The 19,512-nt window shown below is 31.4% G+C and overlaps 1 protein-coding gene across 1 annotated transcript in view; it reads right to left on the bottom strand.

The window, feature by feature from the left end:
- The window catches only part of Tll1 (tolloid like 1), a 192,820-nt gene that overhangs the window by 54,223 nt on the left and 119,085 nt on the right, over nt 1-19,512 (bottom strand). Inside the window, exons 8-9 of the mRNA XM_005329263.5 lie at nt 19,126-19,250; nt 11,460-11,575 (exon numbers count right to left, since the gene is read on the bottom strand). Coding sequence (XP_005329320.2) covers nt 11,460-11,575; nt 19,126-19,250 — 241 coding nt within the window. The remainder of the gene's footprint in view (nt 1-11,459; nt 11,576-19,125; nt 19,251-19,512) is intronic.

The raw sequence follows: 19,512 nt of genomic DNA, 5'->3' as shown, positions 1-19,512 counted from the left end.
TATTACAGAAAAATCCTACCAATACTGTGAAGAAAACATATACTTCTTCCCTTTCTTAAACACAATATTTGACAAAAATTTAAGTACCAATTATGGCAAATCAATCCTAGCTTGCCTACTCCTTCCTAGTATGAAGACACAATATCACACAAAAAAAATTTCTCTTAGCATCTTCTATCTAGGTGCACAGCTTCAATTGTTCATATAGATTAACATCTACTTTTTAATTAATGTACTAAGAAACAAAATTCTACCAAGGATGAAAAAAATAAGAGATACTTTTTAAAATACAATACAGCATGCATTATTATTTAATTAGTACTTATTCAGTTGTTACTATTAGTGTTTAGTTTTAATAGTTATTTTTAATCATTCCATTTTGAAGCTTATCTATTTTTCCTTCAATTTTTTAGTTTCAAATATTTTCAAAGACTGTTTGAAAAAATTTCCCAAATAGGGGCTAGGGCTATAACTCAGTGGCAGACTGCTTGCCTAGCACATGTGAGGCACTGAATTTGATCCTTAGCACCACATAAAAGTAAACAAAATAAATGCATTCTGTATGTTTATAACTACAGGAAAATTTTTTTTAATTCCCTAAGTATCCAAGGGTAAAGTACTGATCATTTTTTCTTTCTTTTTCAAAATCTTCAACACTTGATTGTCAAAACGCTTTAGTTTCTAAATTATTTTTTCCAAGTTATCCAAATATTTTCTTCTCCCATGCAACCTCAGATTATTCTCGGGATACAGTGGGAGAATAATTTCTGGCTTTTTCACTTAACTGTGTGTTTACTTTAAGTCTGCTACAAATAGGGAATACCACCACTGCCTGATATTAAGTTTCATTCTGCATTCATATTTTCCCTATAGCAACCACCAGAGTTTCAACTCCATATGATCTCATTTGTTATCATTTGTTATAGCAGAGACAGCAAAAGTAGAATACAGACACAAAAAAAGATAACCATGGATCATTTTGTGGCTCCTCTCTCTGCTTAAAGGGGAGTTTTTACAATGGTGTGAAAATAGTTTCAATTTCCTCCTGCATGAGAAAAAAAAATCGATGAATTGGATGTATATAATCAAATTTCATCCCAAATTAAAAACGACATGGTTGGATTGTTAATAGTTAATATTTGAATACTTAGAATAAACACACACAACACAACACACACAAACATACACACACACACAGGAAAGGGGATAACTGAGCAGAAAAGTTTCCTATCTTGTTTTTAATTTTCTAGTTTAAACTCCAAGCACCGTGGAGGAACAAAACCGGCCTGACACTAATATAAAACACAGAGTCCTTTAGAAGTAGAAAATGTAATAAAGATAGGTTTTCTAAAATCAAATCTCCCAGGCTCTGACTATAGAAGTAAAATTCTGGCCTTTGACTAAAATTGCCAGCAGAATTCATACTTGCATTACAAATCAAAAGCACTTGGAAAATATTTTGTTGTTTCATATTATGCTATTTTATGCAAACATATTACATCTTTCAAAGAAAGATAAAATGAATACTACATAGTACAATTATACAAATATTTTATTTCAGATGGTAAATATAAGTATCAAGTTAAAATTAACCATCTTCCCTTGGAACATGAGACGGAGGAGATTCAAAGAACAGTTCTCATGTTTCCTGTGATCTGTTAGGAGTCTAGTTGCAACGTTAAAGTGATACAATTGCTATTAAATTTGCTTATTAAAGACTTTGCTTCACAAAGCTGCAGAGTGAAGAATCTTGAAGAAAGACAGAGCAACAGCTCAAGGGACTGGATGTCTGCAAGTCTCCGGAGAAAAATGTAATCGACTAACTTTTGTCCATGCAATTAAGACATTATCGATTACCTAAACAAAGTCCATGGGCACCATAAAATGGCATTTACATCTTTAGAGCTGAGGAGAGGGAAGATGCAGACATTGCCAATCAGATTGATTATTAAATGGCTCTTTAGATAGAGATTAGATTCAAAAGCAACAAGATGAAATAGATTGTTAGGTTCCAGCCCAAAGAAACCTAAACAAGTCTAATAAACTTTCTGGATTGACTACAGCTTTTTCTCTCAGAAATAAGGCTCATGGGGAGTAGATCAGAGATTGGTACAGGATCTGCCTGTAACCTACTTTTGTGAATAAAGTATTATTGCATCCATTCCCTTACTATATCAACCATGTCTGCTCTTGCACTACAATGCTAGAAATGAGCATTTGAACAAGACTATCTACCCTCTAAAGGCAAAAATATTTACTCACCAGAAAAGTATGTCAATCCCTACAATAATTAATTGTTATAATTAAATAATAATCATTATGAATTAATTATATATTTAATAATTATAACATATTATAATGTGTTAATTAATAATTAATACATTAAATTTTTGTTCAGATCTGAAATTGTATTGCAGTAAAGGGAGAAATAATTAACATCTCTTTCTACAATTAAAGCTATTCTGGAGTAGGAATCAAAAGACCTTGGGTTCAAGTTCGAGCTTTTCAGTTTGCTAATTTACTTAAACTTTATATCAAATGAATCTTCTTACCATCTCAGATATCATCCTATCCAATTTGTCCCATCAAAATTAAATCCAATCCCATGTAGAAAAATACATAGAGAATCCTAAAGCATTAAGACGTTCATTTCATGGTAAATATTCAGGCATCCATCACAACATACATTTTGAAAAAAAAATATAAGAAATTTTCATCCAATTTCATGAAGTCAACTATTCTAGGAAATATAAAAATGTGATTTTAAAGTTTCACAGAGAAAAATAGTGATATTAAAATAAGAGAATCTCAAAATTCATAGAATGGACAGAAGAACTTGGGGCTTTCCTTGAAGTTCCTGCCTTAGATTATTTGCATAACCTCAAGTAGACCCTAGCCTAGTTGTGGAACCTTGGGGAGACCCAAATTTCAATCAGGAATTATTTATATCAGAGATAGAAACAAGAGTGCGACTATGTTATTAAAACAATTTATTGCTTAAACTCATGTGATAATATTTTGATTTTGATTTTTGTCATCACCTACTAGTCACCAAAATATTTCCTTATACCTCTCCTTAATCCCCACTCCTACCACATATCTAGTTAGTTCCTAAATGCACACCCCTGCCTAGAAGCTTTTACATAGCCAATGATGTAATGGCTTCCAGTGGTTTTTAGCTTCACTTGTCTCCAGCATGTTCTACACTTATAGTCACATGAATCTCAGTAAAGTCTGGATCTCATCATCGCTTGGTTATCAAAAACTCTCGAGTCCAAATCCACCTTTTCCATTTTCTCTTTCACAATCTCCAACACGAAAGATTTATTCTACTCATTCTCCTAACTTCTTACAGTTGTGCCCTGAAAAAGCATCCCAGTTTTAGCTTATGTTCCCCAAGGTGTGCTGAAGTCTACCTGCATTTCACATTTGCTTTCCCTGTGCCTTGAAACTCTTTACAACCCCCTCTACGCCCCCACCCCGTCTTCCAACTCTTCAGTCATGCTAGAATCTCCCAATAAAATCTGAGCTCTCTTCAGAACCCAAGTTGCATCTTGCTTTCTTCAGTAATTTTTCATCCTAGCAATTATATGACTATTAATTTGTGAGATTCTTGATAGCAAGGATTTATTTGGCACATCAGAAAAATACATCTCTTTTTAAAAAAAGAATCAAAATTTTTATGCATCAGAAAATATTTATCTATTTTAATAGAATCAAAAATATATATGGTGATTGTTGAATTTACATGGTGCCTTTGGCAATATAAATTATTGTGAAATGACCCTGTAGATATAAAACATAGATGAGGGATCAAAAAGAAATGTTTGCAAAAAGAAAAGAGTCAAAGGACAGCCTTTAAATGAGTTGGACAGAAAATAGAGAATATATTAGTTCTATTCAAGACATAAGCAATCTGCCCTTGTTCAAAGATCAATCAGATCCAAGGGACAGAAGAATCAATACTGTGTGTTCCCATCAGCAAAATATAGCCATATTCTTAGCTGTACATTCTTGATTTCAACCAGCATGAACTGTGCAACATCTAGCATAGGCTTAGATCAAACAGGAATTTTTATACTTGGAGACTCAATCCTAGAAAGACATATGTGAACTGACAACTTTATTTTTTAATTGTGGTAAAATATACATGACATCAAATATATAATTTTAGCCATTTTTAAGTGTACAGTTTGGTAGCATTAAGTACATTCACATTGCTGTAAAAGACAGACCTAAAAAAAAATAAAATGCTACATGTGCAAAATAAAGGAAAAATAAAAATATATATTTGTAAACTTACCCAGTAGAAATATGAATTAATCTGGTATATAGTCTTCTATAATTTTACCTCTAATGTATGTAATTTATAAATATTTTCATTCCTATAATTTTGAGCCCATTTTTTAAAAAGTTCATATTATAAACATTTTCTCAAATCAATGTTTTCTTTTAGTTTTCAAAGTTGCTTTTATTTCTGATTTTTCATTAATATAAACAACTATCTTTGAACACACTCAGATCATTGTTCTAGGATAAATTTCTGGGTGAATGCACAGGGATTTTTGTTGTTGTATGTTTTGTTTTTTTGTTAATGTGACACAGATTACCAAATGTTCTTCAGAAAGGTTATTTCAATTTCTACTTCCTGGAGTTGGACCATCAAGGATCCCTTGGTATTATCACTCTATCTTTGCCAATTTATAATGTTCCATCATTTCCTTGATAAAGAGAGGGTAAACAATTTTATATACTAAATGAGCATCTATTTACAATGATGCATCTGTTCTCTTAGTCATTTTCTACTGTGATGTGAATATTTACTTATTGGCTTACAATAGAATAAGACCAATGAATAATACTAGTGTTCTCTTTATATGCTATAAGTTCCATTCTGACTTGTATTTTTTGTTTTTGTAGAAAAAAAGTTTATGTAAATAACCAAAATAAATTATGTCATATATTTTTTTATTTTCAATTTATGAAAGTAAGGTATATTCCCCAGAATATGAAAAAGTTTCTGATGTTTTGTTCAGAAAGAATTTGAAATATGAGTAAAATTTTAATTTTTTTCAAATCCTTATACATAACTTTAGTACTATTTATAGAAAAAATCCATTTTTTCAAATTCACTTGAAAACTCATCTCTTTAAATAAGCAAATAAGTCTTTTATTCTCACAGGCATAATTCTGCCCTTTTTGGATTATTCATTGATGCAGAATCCCCTTTGACAGTACAGCTGAATTTGAATCACTGAAGCTTCATAACATTTTTCTACCATTGTATATAGTGCAGACCACTTCACCTCATTAACATTGTTTTCAAATTTTCTTCAGTTATTCCAACTCTTCTATTTTTTAATAAACTCTAGAAAAATTTGGTTCAAGTATGAAACAAAAAGCTAATAGAAATTTGTTGGTATTATATTAAAACTATACATTAATTTGGGAAAAATTGAAAATTTGACTATACCATAACTTTACATCTTGGGACATGATATGCCATTCTGTTTATTTTAGTCCCACAGCAATATCTTCAGTTTTCTAAAGTAAATTTCATTTTAATGTATTTCTTCTTGTTCGAACACCTCTAGTCTTGCTTATATTTTTAGCTGATCACTTTGAAGTTTTGAGAAAAGAAAATGATTTCTATACAACTAAAAAAAGAAAAAGTTCCAAATGACCACCCACAGATGATGGTAAAACAAAATGCAGTATATACATACAATGGAATATTATTCAGTCTTTAAAAGGAAAGAAATCCTGTCATTTTCCAACACCGATAGACTTTGAAGAAATAATGCTTTGCAAAATAAGTCAGTTGCAAAGGAGACATATTATATGCTTCTAATGATATGAGATATCTCAAGGTTTCTAAGTAGTCAAGTTTACAGAAACATTGTACAGTGGTGGTTGCCAGGTGCTGGCAGGAGTTGAAAATGGGAATTTCTTATTTAATGAGTACAGATTTGATCTGCAAGATGAAGACATTTTGGAGATTTATCTCATTATAATGTGAGTACATATACTAAACATAACTGAACTGTACACTTAAAGAGGATCAAGATGGTTAATCTTATATGCTTTTATACACAATTTAAAAATTGGTAAAATATTTGCACATTGTTAAAGAAACTGGGGCTGGGGTTGTGGCTCAGTGATAGAGTGCTTGCCTGGCAAGTGTGAAGCGCTGGGTTTGAGTCCTTAGCGCCACATAAAAAATAAACAAATAAAATAAAGGTATTGTATCCATTTACAACTAAAAACAATATTTTAAAAAAGAAATATTCACTGCAAAAAGACAATAATGCCTCTTTTATATGAAGAAAAAACAGGCATGAACAAAACATGAACATATTGAAGACAATCTGAATTAAAGGATCCTTTTATGTTTTGAGAAGAAGGTAAATACACTAAATAAATATAACTGTTAAATAAGCAAGCTGGTAGAAAGGGGTATCGTTGTATAATAAAATATATATTTAAAAGTTTCAAAACGATAGAAAGAAAAATTTAACCAGATAAAAATATAATTCAATACATAAGAAAGCATAAAAGAAAGAACGAACAAAAGGGAAGGACATATAATGTGCAAATAAGAAATGATAATACATTATTAATCACTTAAAGGTAACTGTGAATTATCCCTGGAGTTAAGGACACAACTTGTCATCATGCATGAAATAAAAAATAAGACCAGACTGTTTGCTGTCTAAAAGAGACACCCCTGAAACAAAGGGTGAAAAAGTGAAAAAAATCTTTAAAGCAGGACAGAGATTCACCAGGCAAACATATTAATCAAAATAAAGTATAGCTTTATTGATATCAGAAAAAAAAGAGTTAAACTAAGCCATGACTAGAGAAAAAGACATTCACCCTGTAATAAAAAAAAATCTAAGAGGAAGATATAATATTCTAAAGTAATACTCTAAATTTATATATATGTATATAGATAGATATAAAATAAAATGTATAAAACAGATGTGAAAAACTGTAAACAGCAATTAAGAAATCTACCAAGTAGTGACAAATGTTGCCACACCTTTCTAATTATTTGATAGATCAAGCAGACAAAAACAATAATATTGAGACTATTTCAACTATACAATTAGAAAAACCCAACCATTGCACAAAATATATTCTTAAAGCACAGATTATTTCATGGATATTGGTCACTTCCAAGGTCATACCAGCCTGAAGCTATTTCAATGACTGAAGCATATTGACTGTAGTCCCTCATCCAAAGATGACTAAAAGAGAAATTATTAATCAGCAAACTGGAAAAAACATATTAGAAATTTTTTAAAAATGTTACTAAAAATATGTGTGTTGAAGAAAAAATAATAGAACACATAAAATATCTAGAATTTTAAAATAACAAAAATACTATAGGTCAAACTGGTGGAATTCCAATTAAGTAGTACTTAGAGGTAAATTATCACTCCTATACTATTTATGCTGGAAAAGAAAAGATACTTGAAATTAATAATTTAGACTTCCAATTTAAGTTAAAAAAAGAATAAACTTGGGCTGGGATTGTGGCTCAATGGCAGAGTGCTTGTCTCATATGTGTGAGGCACTGGGTTCAATTCTCAGCACTGCATATAAATAAAAAAATAAATAAAGGCCTATTGACAACTAAAAATTATTTTAAAAAGAATAAATTCAAATGTTGGAAAAATAAAACAAAAATACAACATATAAATATGAATTACTATTGTTCATTGATCACTTTTAACAACCAGTTTATTCAGTAATTGGCATAAATAATATCAAGAAAAATAAGAGAAAGAATAACAGATTTGTTGTTTTTATTCCTATTTACAACATTATGGAAAATATAATTTTCCTGGTAATCATACAAACAAGAAAAAAATAAATTACTCTTGAATGCTAACGGTATGAGTATTTCCAATTGCCTAAGAGAAACACTAATTCCCAAATATTAATTTGTTGTTGTGAACTGATTTAATTTGATAAATCTTGATCCCAAATTTTTCAGATTCTACAGGTTTTTCTTTTAAAAAAATTAGTTTTAAACTTCCTCTCAAAATTTACCATCATTTAAAATTTGCTCTTTAGTTCCTTTTTAAAAATAATTTTCATAATATATTTTCAAGAAATTATTGAAGGAACATAAATAGCAACTGGTCCACACTTATAAGTACATTAAAACAGAGACAGAATTACAATTCTTAAATTAAAAACAGCTAATTAAAGATCTATGCTTGTACTCATGGATTTCAAGTTATATCTAATGTTTTGTGCATAAAACTTATGTTTTTGAGGTATTTTATTCAAAGAACTTATACTGTGAATAACACAAAACCCTGGAGACATGATATTCTTCAACTATATTCAATTATCACAGGAATATTGAATATTTTTAACTGTAATGAAACTGTAGTTTCATTTCACTGAAACTAATGAATATATTTAAGACTTTCCAGATTAATTAAAGGATCAAAGTCATGTAATAACTAGTAGAAAATAAAGATTAATCTCAATACACATTTGTTAATATTAAATAAATATGAGTATCAATATAAACCAGAGGTGAGCTTTCAAAATAGAATTCAGAAATTAATGGATTAATTTTTTAAATTAAGGTACATATAAGCACAATGCTACTTCTGGTTGGCAATTTTCAAATTTCTAGCAATTTCAAATTTTATACCCAACAAACTAAATATGATAAAGAAAATTTTGCCTTCCTTTGCAATTCTTGTGTGTTTAACTCCACTTTCTTTTCTTCATGATCTGTTACTTCCAACAAAATATTGAAAAGGAAATGGTGGTAGTAGATATTCTTGTTTTTTAGCCTACCTCAAAGGAAACAGTTTCCCTAATAAAAATGATTTTTGTGATAATTTTTGTTGATTCTATAAAATTAAGAAAGTATCCTACTCTTTTAGTTTGCTTGGGGTATGCTACTGTTGTTATTAAATCATTAGAATTTTTCTCTTGGTTTTAGATACTCATCTAATGTTTGTACACACATATATTTTACTGATACATTATGGATGCATGAACACATATGCATACAAGCATATATATCAACACTTGATTTGGTAGTTTTGATGGAATTATATCCATATTCACATGTGAATCTGGGATACAAATTTCCTTGCTTATGCTGTCCTCATCAGGATTGGTATTAAGGTTTTATAACAAATAATAAGAGTACACCTTGCTAGAGATGTTGAACATTTTTCATATATTTGTTAATTGATTGTATATCATCTTATGAGAAGTGTCTGTTCCATTTATTGATTGGATTATTTGTTTGTTTGTGTGCTTGAGATTTTTGAGTTCTTTATGTATCCTAGAGATTAGTGCTCTATCAGATGTGTGTGTAGTAAAAATTTGCTCCCATTCTGTAGGCTCTCTATTCACCTCACTGACTGTTTCTTTTGCTGAGAAGCAGCTTTTTAGTTTGAATCTATCCCACTTGCTGATTCTTGATTTTAATTCTTGTGCTATAGGAGTCTTATTAAGGAAGTTGGGGCCTAATCCAACATGATAGAGATTAGGGCCTACTTTTTCTTTTACTAGGTGAAGGGTCTCTGGTTTAATTCCTGGGTCCTTGATCCATTTTGAGTTGAGTTTTGTGCATGGTGAGAGATAAATAGGGGTTTGATTTCCTTCTGTTTCATATGGATTTCCAGTCTCTAGCAATTAGAGAAATGCAAATCAAAACTACTCTAAGATTTCATCTCATTCCCATCAGAATGGCAGATATTAGGACTAAAAATAACAATAAGTGTTGGTGAGGATGTGGGGGGAAAGGCACACTCATACATTGCTGGTGGGATTGCAAATTGGTGTAACCAATATGGAAAGCAGTATGGAGATTCCTTGGAAAACTTGGAATGGAACCAACATTTGACCCAGCTATCCCTCTCCTCGGTCAATACTCAAAGGATTTAAAAACAGCATACTACAGGGACACAGCCACATCAATGTTTATAGCAGCACAATTCACAATAGCTAAACTGTGGAGCCAACCTAGATGCCCTTCAATGGATGAATGGATTTTTTAAAAAATGTGGCATTTATACACAATGGAATATTACTCAGCAATGAGAGAGAATAAAATCATGGCATTTCGTAGGTAAATGGATGGAGTTGGAGAATAACATGCTAAGTGAAGTAAACCAATCCCAAAAGACCAAATGCCGAAAGTCTTCTCTGATATAAGGGTGCTGATTCATAATGAGGATGAGGGGTGGGCATGGGGGGAATAGACTAACTTAGATAGGGCAAAGGGGTGGGAGGAGAAGAGAGGAAATAAGGGGTAGGAAAGACAGTGGAATGAGACAGACATTATTGCCCTAAGTACAAGTTTGAAAACACTAATGGTGTGACTCTACTTTGTGTTCAACCAAAGACATAAAAAATTGTGCTCTAGTTGTGTAATATGAATTGAATCACATTCTGCTGTCATATATAACAAATTAGAATAAATAGAATTTTTAAAATTTAAAAAAGAGTACATCTTTATCTCCTGGAAGAGTTTATATATATATATGATTATGCTTATTTCTTCCTTCAATGTTGGGTTTATCTTACTAATGAAGCACTTTGAACATGACTTTTCATTGCTGAAAGAAAAACTCTAATAATTAAGATAACTAGTAATTCAATTTCTTTAATGGTTACAGAATTATTTGTTGCTTTTAGTTCTTTTGAGTAAAAACATGGTAAATTTTGTAGGAATTTGCCCACATCTGACAACTTTTAAATTATTGGCATAATGTTCAAAATATTTTTATTTTCATTTTGGTGTCTAAAGCATCTATTGTACAATAATCTCTCAAAATATTAAATAATTGTGCTTTCTGTAATTCTTCTTGATCTCTTGCCATTTATTTCCGTTTTCAAAATCAATTCAAACTAGCAACTTTGCTCATATTTTCTACCACTTTATTTTCATAACATTAGTTTATCTTTTATTATTTCCCTCCTTAGTAGCTTTCCTTTCATTTTACTGCTCTTTCTTCTAGTCCTTTTATGTAGATACCTTGCTCATTGATTTTGGGTCTTATCCTTTTCTAATGTAAAAATCTAAGCCTATGAATTTTCTTCAAAGTACTGCTTTAGTTGCATGTTACAGGTTTGGTATTCAGTGTTGTTGTTTTTTTATAATAGTTGAAAAGAGTTTCTAAGTTTTATTATAATTGCCTTAATTGAACATTTAGGTTTTTATTTCTTCATATTTTCATAGTTATCTTTCTAATGCTGCATTTGAAATTAATTTCATGTCTGAGATACAATTTTATTATATCAACCCTTTTATAGCATTTACAAATTTTTAAATTATATCTTTCAAAAATTCCCAGAATTTGAGCAATATCCATTATTATTTCTCTGAATACTTGAATGAAAGAACAAAAGATAAAGCAAATTATATTTGAAAATGCTGAACCTTTTCAGTATATGAGACTAAATAGAACTACCTTTTCCCCTGGGGTCACAGAAACTCTCCAGATGCAGTGTGTGTAAGAAGGGTAGCCATTTGGAAATCCTGGAGAGGAAAGGTTGCCATTGGATTCTTGGAGAGTTTCTCCACATGCTGAAAAGAAAGAAGACATAAGATTATTCTTTAATTTTTATGAAGAACGTAGATATCCCTAACAATGTCTTAGATAAAACTATGTATTTTTATTTTAAAATTTCTTTTACCAGAATTTTGGTATACTTAATCTCATCACTAGAGTTAACTATAAAATAGGATTATGAAATAAATAACTGACATTTATAAAGTTCTCCCTCATAGGACATTTTCTCATTCTTTCTCAAGAAGCCAGTAGCCAACTTAAAAGACACCCATATTCAGGATGAGGCCAGTAGATACCAAGTTGATGCTGCTCTGAGACCACACGGAACAGTCTATTAATATATTCTAGTGAATTGAGGTTAACAGTAAATACCATTCAAGATTGAAAACATTGTAAATGATAACTAATAAATCTTCAGTAAAGGTGATATCAAAATGTCAAGTACAATGTTCCAAAATAAGAAAAAATTTTGAAAGATTAAAACTATCATGGAAAATTCAAATTTTCCAAAATATCTAAACATTTTACTTTGTCTTTCTGTGATCATAAGTAGAAAATTGCTATAAAAACAATTTATATTTTCTCCTACTGAGCTCGTCTTGTTACTTGAAAATAATTATCAGTCATTGAAAATAAAAACTGATCAGCTACACATAATCAAGACCTGTATTTGGCAAAGTTGGTGATCTGCACCATTTTATTGTGGGTTTTGCTAGTGCTTTTGTGAGACATGGTATAAAGCACGTGACCTAGGCTGTTTCAAGGATCCCTATTTCAAGAATGATCTCTCTGGTGCAGCCTGTCATCTTTATAACCTTCACTCAACAATCTGAAATAACAGTTCCTTCCTTCTGAAGGAGACTGCAATCAGAACTGAGATATTACCATATTACAGAGTCAGAGCTACCAGCAGGTGAACTCTTGTCTCGTCAAATCCTCAATAAATTATAAATGGTCCTGGAAATCTTGTGTTAAATAAGAAAAGATAATGACTCTAAAAACATAAAACAGAGCTGTAAAAATAGTTTGTTACAATATAAATATTCAGAAAAGATATATTATGTTTGCACAACAAAATAAATTTCAAGAAGCAGTATGCAATGTTTATTTTGATGAACAAGCAGATAAAGGTAACTTTAGTACAAAATGAAAATACTCAAGGTCAAAATACATAATTTAACACTGTTCTATGAATCATCTAGGGCACTTGACAATTGCCATAATGTAAGAAGTTTTTGGAAAAACGAAAATGTGTTAAGATTCTATCAAGTGCCACTTAATTTGTGAGTAGAATGTTTCAGTGAAAAAACTTAAAGTTCTCAGCAGTTTAAAACTAAATTCTGTAATGATTTAAAGCCCCTTAAGCTACAGAGAATGCTTAGACAGTATTTCCTAAAGTGAAATTAAAACAATTTTATGTACATATATGTGTATGTATACACATGCATATATGTTTATAATATATATATGTACACACACACATATGTAATATATATGTATATGTAAACATACATTTAATTAATAAATTTATACAGTAATGTCCTGAATGAAAAAAGACTGTCTTAAAAAATATATATATATATATAACATACGATTTAAAAATTAAGTGTTTATGACATAGTGTCTGCTTATAATTCAAGAAGTACAGAGCCAGGCTCAGGAGGCTGAGGCAGGAGAATCACAAGTTCAAAGCCAGCCTCAGCAAAAGCCAGGTGCTAAGTAACTCAGTGAGACCCTGTTCTTAAATAAAATACAAAATAAGGCTGGGATGTGGCTTAGTCCTTAAATGCCTCTGAATTCAATCCTAGTACAAAAGGAAAAAAAGTACAAACATCTATTATTAAAGTTTCTAAACATTCCTCAATAAATGTGATTGTTCCAAGTTAAAGATCCCCTACTACACATGACATTTTAGCCATTAATTGAGTTATGTTCAGTTATAAAAAAAAATCTTTACTATTCAAGAAATTTTAAAAATTAACAAAGAATAGTTGGCACCATTCAATTCTATCACTCAGTCTACACATTGACGACAAGGTTTGTGGATGAGAAAACAATGTAAGTACTGACATTGTCACTTCCTAATTACATCATCACACTCAAAGTTCAAAAGCCTTAGATCCAGTTTTCTCTTGTGTCTATTTTGTTCACATAGACTTCGTAAGGTTGTTTTGTAGGGGTCAAATGTTACTATGTCCTAAATCATCTTAGCACTTCTCCCACTGGCAGAAAGACTAGAACTGTATGATAAAAATTTGTCTTTAAACTACAACTAAGAATTTCTGAGTATATTTGGAAAAATAAAAGCGTTCAAAAATATAAAGAGGTAAATTATTATGATGAGTATTCTAAATCAACATTACTTTAAAACACAATTTGGAAGTGAAATATAAAAGTCTATCATATGACTTACCTTACATTTCAATTAAATAACCTATACATATCTTCCTTCTTCTAACAGAAAATTTTGGTATAAGCACCATTTAGATTGTGCATTATTGATAAATAATTACAAATTCTCATCTTTTAATAACATGATCAAAGGACTGCACATCCATCTACAAATATATTTCCTGTCAAATGTCCATAGCATCCAACAAATACCAAATTTTAAAATCATCTTCTTTTCCATATTCTGTATTTTACTAAAGATAATGAAAACAGACAACTGCAAAATAATTTGAAATAACCAGTCTCTAAAAAATTGATAAATTCTAGCTTAAAAGAAGTAATAAAAACATCTTATTAATTTAGTAGTACCTAATGTTTTTAAATCATACATGAATTCTGGGCTCCTTAAAATTTTTAAAACATCATAAATAAAATTTTGGTTCAAAATGATTTTCATAAAAGGAAATGGAAAAAAACATCCTAAGTAATCATCTGAGAAATTATAGTAGGATAAGTTGTTGAAAAATGTTAAAATATATTTTGTGGCAACTGTGTAGCCAAGCCTAAACACTTCAAGCCAGGGCACAATTATCAGCTCCTGGAAGCCTTTCTCATCCAATACACAGCAGATCAATTACTCCTGACTCTACTCTAGCATCCTTTATGGATTAGATTTACTTCTTCACCATGCTCTACTGCCCTCCTCTGAAGTCCCTCCCTTGCTATCTGAATATAAATTCTGTGTTCCCTTCCACATCTATAATATCCAGTGCAGTTCCCAGCACATATGAAAGCTGCTTCATTCATTCATTCATTCAAGTTTCTTGAGCTCCTAACTTCTTTCCGATTCCAGATACCAGGAAGAAAAGCCCAACTCTGATCCTTGAGAAGCTTTCAGTCTAGTGTGGGAAATGACACGTCACTGACAATCATGAGAGTAACAAAGACAAGGATCCAATAATGAATTTACCACCGCAGGAATCCTGGAAGACCAGGGCATTTTTAAGTAACAGGATTTCAACAGGTGGCAATTATTGGTGCTTCTGTCTGACAGAAGAGACCTAAAGCAACAGATTCCACTGGAGGCTAATGGATGTAGGGTGAGAAACTAAGTTCTAGGGAAATCAGTATCTAGACATGAGGGTGAGGGAAGAGATGTGGGACAAACGTTGAAAGAAGCCTGGAGAAGGAATGTAACCTTTAATCTGAAGACGCATGTGAAAAGACTTGCATTTTGAAATGTCACTTGGACAGCAGCATGGCCAGAAAACTGAAAGGATAGATGAGTAAAGGCAAGAGATAAACAGGAGGCATGCCAGCATTCAAACAAGAGAGGATGGTACCCAAAATACTCACTGTAGGAATTTGAGATTCTAAGAGGGTGGAAACAAAAGGGTGGAGATTGAGTAGGCATGGGAAGAGAGGCAGACAAAAGAATGGAGTGAGGATGATCCTACTGTCTAACTTGGGCTACTGGGGGTCCTGTGCTACCATCCACTGAAAAGGGAAGGTTTGCTGATAGATAGATAAATAGATACAATCACGAATAAATAGAGAAAAATGACTAAGTGAATTTTTTTTTTTTAGTGTTGACAGTATATTTTAGCCAAAAAACATACATCTAAAAGCAATTATAGAAGAATTTTCTATCTGCATTCTTGGAGAATCACAGAATTACAGTACAGAAATAACTATAGTTTAGGTAACTAAAAAATATATCTATATCAACTTTAGAAATAAATGAAAAAAGTGCTAAAACACTTTGAAAGTTCCTACTATACCAACCTCATGCATGTTGAAACTGGCCTTTCATCCCTTCAGCCTGCACATAAATTTACATCTATACATATATACATTCTATATATGTATTGTTTGCATATCAAAAGTGAATTTGTGGACACAGGTTATTTGCATAAAAATGTGAGTATACATATATGTTTATATTATAAGAGATTCTAATTTTTAAAAGCTTATTATTAGATATAAATTTATTTTATATCTTTTTTCTAAATTTTACTATGTTGCTTGATGCTACAGTTTGGATATTAAATGTTTTTCAAAGGCCCCTTGTGGTAAAGGATTGGTCCCCAATATGGTGCTATTTGAGAAGAGGGAGACCTTTAAGAGGTGGAGCTTAGTGGAAGGTCTTCAGGTCATTGAAGGTGTGCCCTCTCTTCCTCCCTTTTTCACTTCCTGGTCATGAGGTGAGCAGCTTTGTTCCACCACACATCCCTGCCATAATGTGCTACCTCACCACAAGTCCAAAATCTATGGGGCCAATAAATCATAGACTGGAACCTCTAAAACTATCAGCCAAAAGTAAACCTTTAGTCTTTATAAAATAATCACCTCAAGCATTTGTTAAAGTAATGTAAAACTGGCTAACATGCTTCACAGACTTAGCTATGGAAGACCTACCTATGGAGAAAATATTACCATTTATAGTTGGTCCAAGTACCAAGTAATTACAAGCAAAAGGTTATGGGATTACAGAAGAAAACTGAATGTAGAAAAAAAATGCTGATTTCTACCAGTGATTGTAGGAGAAGAGTAAAACTTTTTAAAGATGAAAAAGAAAGTAATGTAAATATTAGAGAATACCCCTAGAAAATGAGAATCTCAAGGAAAAATAAGAAAGAGGCCCCAAAAGAGAGAATAAGAGAACAAATTAATCATTGACAAAAGCAGATATGCTATAACACATATCTTAGAAAGGATCACCTTCACAAGCAAACTGCTAATTGATAGGATAAAGGAGAGTTTAACAATGACCTAGTCTCTACCCCCACTGATGTTTCTTGTCCAAATGGTATACAGGATACTCATTACTATGATAGCAGGCAAGTAGCTTTGGTGGGTGTCCTTTAAGATGCCTTACTGCTTGAAAGGCTTGGAAGTCATCAGGACACAGGATTGAGCGTCTGACAGCAGAATCCAGGAATCTATCCTCTCTCAATGCTGAGCATCTCCACCTTCCCTTCCCATGACCCTTTGGGACCGTGTGATCCAGCATGTCTCCTACATCAGTACCAGGGCTGTAAGGGATCATCTTTTTTCTTTACACAGTAATTCATAAGACGACTTTCTTGCCTACCTATAGAACTAAGAGGAAGAAATCACAATGAAAATAATTCTAAATTATAATTTACCTCTGGAGCATCACCTTAAAAATCTAGTTTTAGTCTTATTTTGAGCTTTTTCATGATAAGTATATATTGATAATAAAATGAAGGTTTCATACATCCATTTAATTTATACTTTGAGCATATATAGATAAATATAATAATGGATTTCAAGGTTTATGTCACCTATAGGTTCCCATAAATGTAACTGTTACTATTTTAATTAAAAATATACACTGTTCACTATCTTATAAAAATTTTTTAACCATTCTCTATATTATTTAAGAAGGAGCAACAGTATTTGCAGGCAGTCATATCACTTACCACTCACCACAGACCCTAAAAGCCACAATCATGCAAATCTTACTCTATACTTTACCAGGTCAGTGTTTCTTTCAAGATTAAACTCTAAGAAATAGCTCTATAAAATGTACTTCTACTAGAGTTTTGAGTATAACCAGATGAGAAGCAATGTTGGCAAGAAAAGTAGTCAAATATTTTTCATGAACTCTGCTGATGAGCAATTTCTAACAGAAGAGTAAGAATAAGGCAAACTCCAAAGGAGCATGCAGTGTAACATTTATTTTTTAGTTCTCCCTTGTTCTGTGAAATTCATAAACTGTAATACAGCTTTGTGTACTGCATTAGAAATACAAATTGTCTTTCTCACAGATCATAGTGCTTTTATGAGTATGGATATAATGTATTAAACAAAATAGTGCATATGTTAATTATGACCCATTGATGCATTTTTACACAATTAAAATCTCAAGTGAAAACTATAATGATAGTTCTGTTAATAACTGAAATATGAAGATCCATAGGCTAAAAATTATGGTGCCATAAGTTCAATTATTTTTGTATTCTCATTGACTTTCCAAGTCAATGTGCAAATGCATCTCAGAGAGCTTTTTATATATATGCATACACACACACACACACACACACACACATATTTAAAGAGACAACCAAATGAGATTTTCAAGGAATTCATTTATGAAGTTATGATTAATCACATCATCTTTCTCTTTTTAAAAGTACAAAAGCATATGTCCAATGTTGCTAGAAATTAGTAAAGGATCACCATATCCTTTTTTCAAGTAGTAACTGTCTTATAAATTTATCTTTCCTATCATAAACTGTAGTAAAAAAATAATAAAACAGCACCACACAGATGTGTGTATTTTACATATCTACATAAATATTTTTAAAAGACATTATTCAAATATGAATTTAACCTAAATAACATGAAGTAAATTAACTAATTAACATTAAGTAGAAATGTCTGTAGATATGGTACAGAAATGTTTATGTGCAAAAGAAAAATTTTCAAGTTTTCAATATTGCATCATTAAGATACAAAAGTTTTTATGTACTCACTTAAATTTCAAAGACCTCAACTTCACTCTGAAAATTTAATGGACCTAAATTTTTTAAACTAATAAAAATAAAATTGGGAAAAAAATAGTTTCTCACAATTTTCCTTAGCAAATGTGATTTAATGGAGAGGAAACTCCTTTTAGCAGAAATATCAATACAATAATGCTATTGCCCATACTGAAATCATGAACTTCTAGCCATCATTTTATACACTTACTCAGTAATTCACTAGCAACATGCTTAGAAATTATTTTTTGTAAAAAACTTATAAATTCCTACTGATAAAACTTTAGTTTACATACCATTAATAATGCTTCTGGCAAGAAAAGATCCTATAGGATCTCATTCTGAAAAGATAATCTTTTTCTGTGAGCAAGAAATAGCACTTAGCTACAAAATCATGATACTACTTAACAGTGATCAGATGATCATTCTATTTGACTCTTACTCATAAAGCTAAAAGAAATAAAAATATACCATTTGATTTCTAGCAACCTGTTTCTATTTATAGCTGTGAGTACTCCAGAGTTCTGTTCTATCTCATTTTGGATCACTTGAACTATATACACCCTTTGCCAGCACAGAGAAGGACAAGAGTTAAATTCTGGCTTATGCATCTGGAAGAGCATAGTGAAGCCCAGGCATGCCTCTGTGTTTGTTTTGTGCAATACCTGGACATCTATACAGCTTTCTTGCCTGTGCAATATCTCCTTTGCTTAATCGGGTTCGCTGACCAATTGCCGGACGTATGCCATTATCATCACGGTTGGGGAGAATGGTATCCAGGAACATCCCCCTGGAAAAAAAACAGAAGCAAACCACACCTACGTCACCAAATTAAAACTCCTAACAAACATCAGGCTGTTTTTTTTCCCCATACTCAATTTTAATCATAGGGGAGATATGCCAGTTTGAGTTTTATGCAGTATAAGGCTTTCAAAGTACTTTCATCAAGGTAGGACAAAAAGGTTCATGTTAAATGTGTGTGCCTAAAGTTCAATGATAACATCCACTTTTTCCTTAGAAATGTACATCATATGTTTGTAATAATATGAAAT

Source organism: Ictidomys tridecemlineatus, chromosome 14 (genome assembly GCF_052094955.1).
Source record: "Ictidomys tridecemlineatus isolate mIctTri1 chromosome 14, mIctTri1.hap1, whole genome shotgun sequence".
NCBI classification, from domain to species: Eukaryota; Metazoa; Chordata; class Mammalia; order Rodentia; family Sciuridae; genus Ictidomys; species Ictidomys tridecemlineatus.
This window is presented reverse-complemented; position numbering and strand designations above follow the sequence as displayed.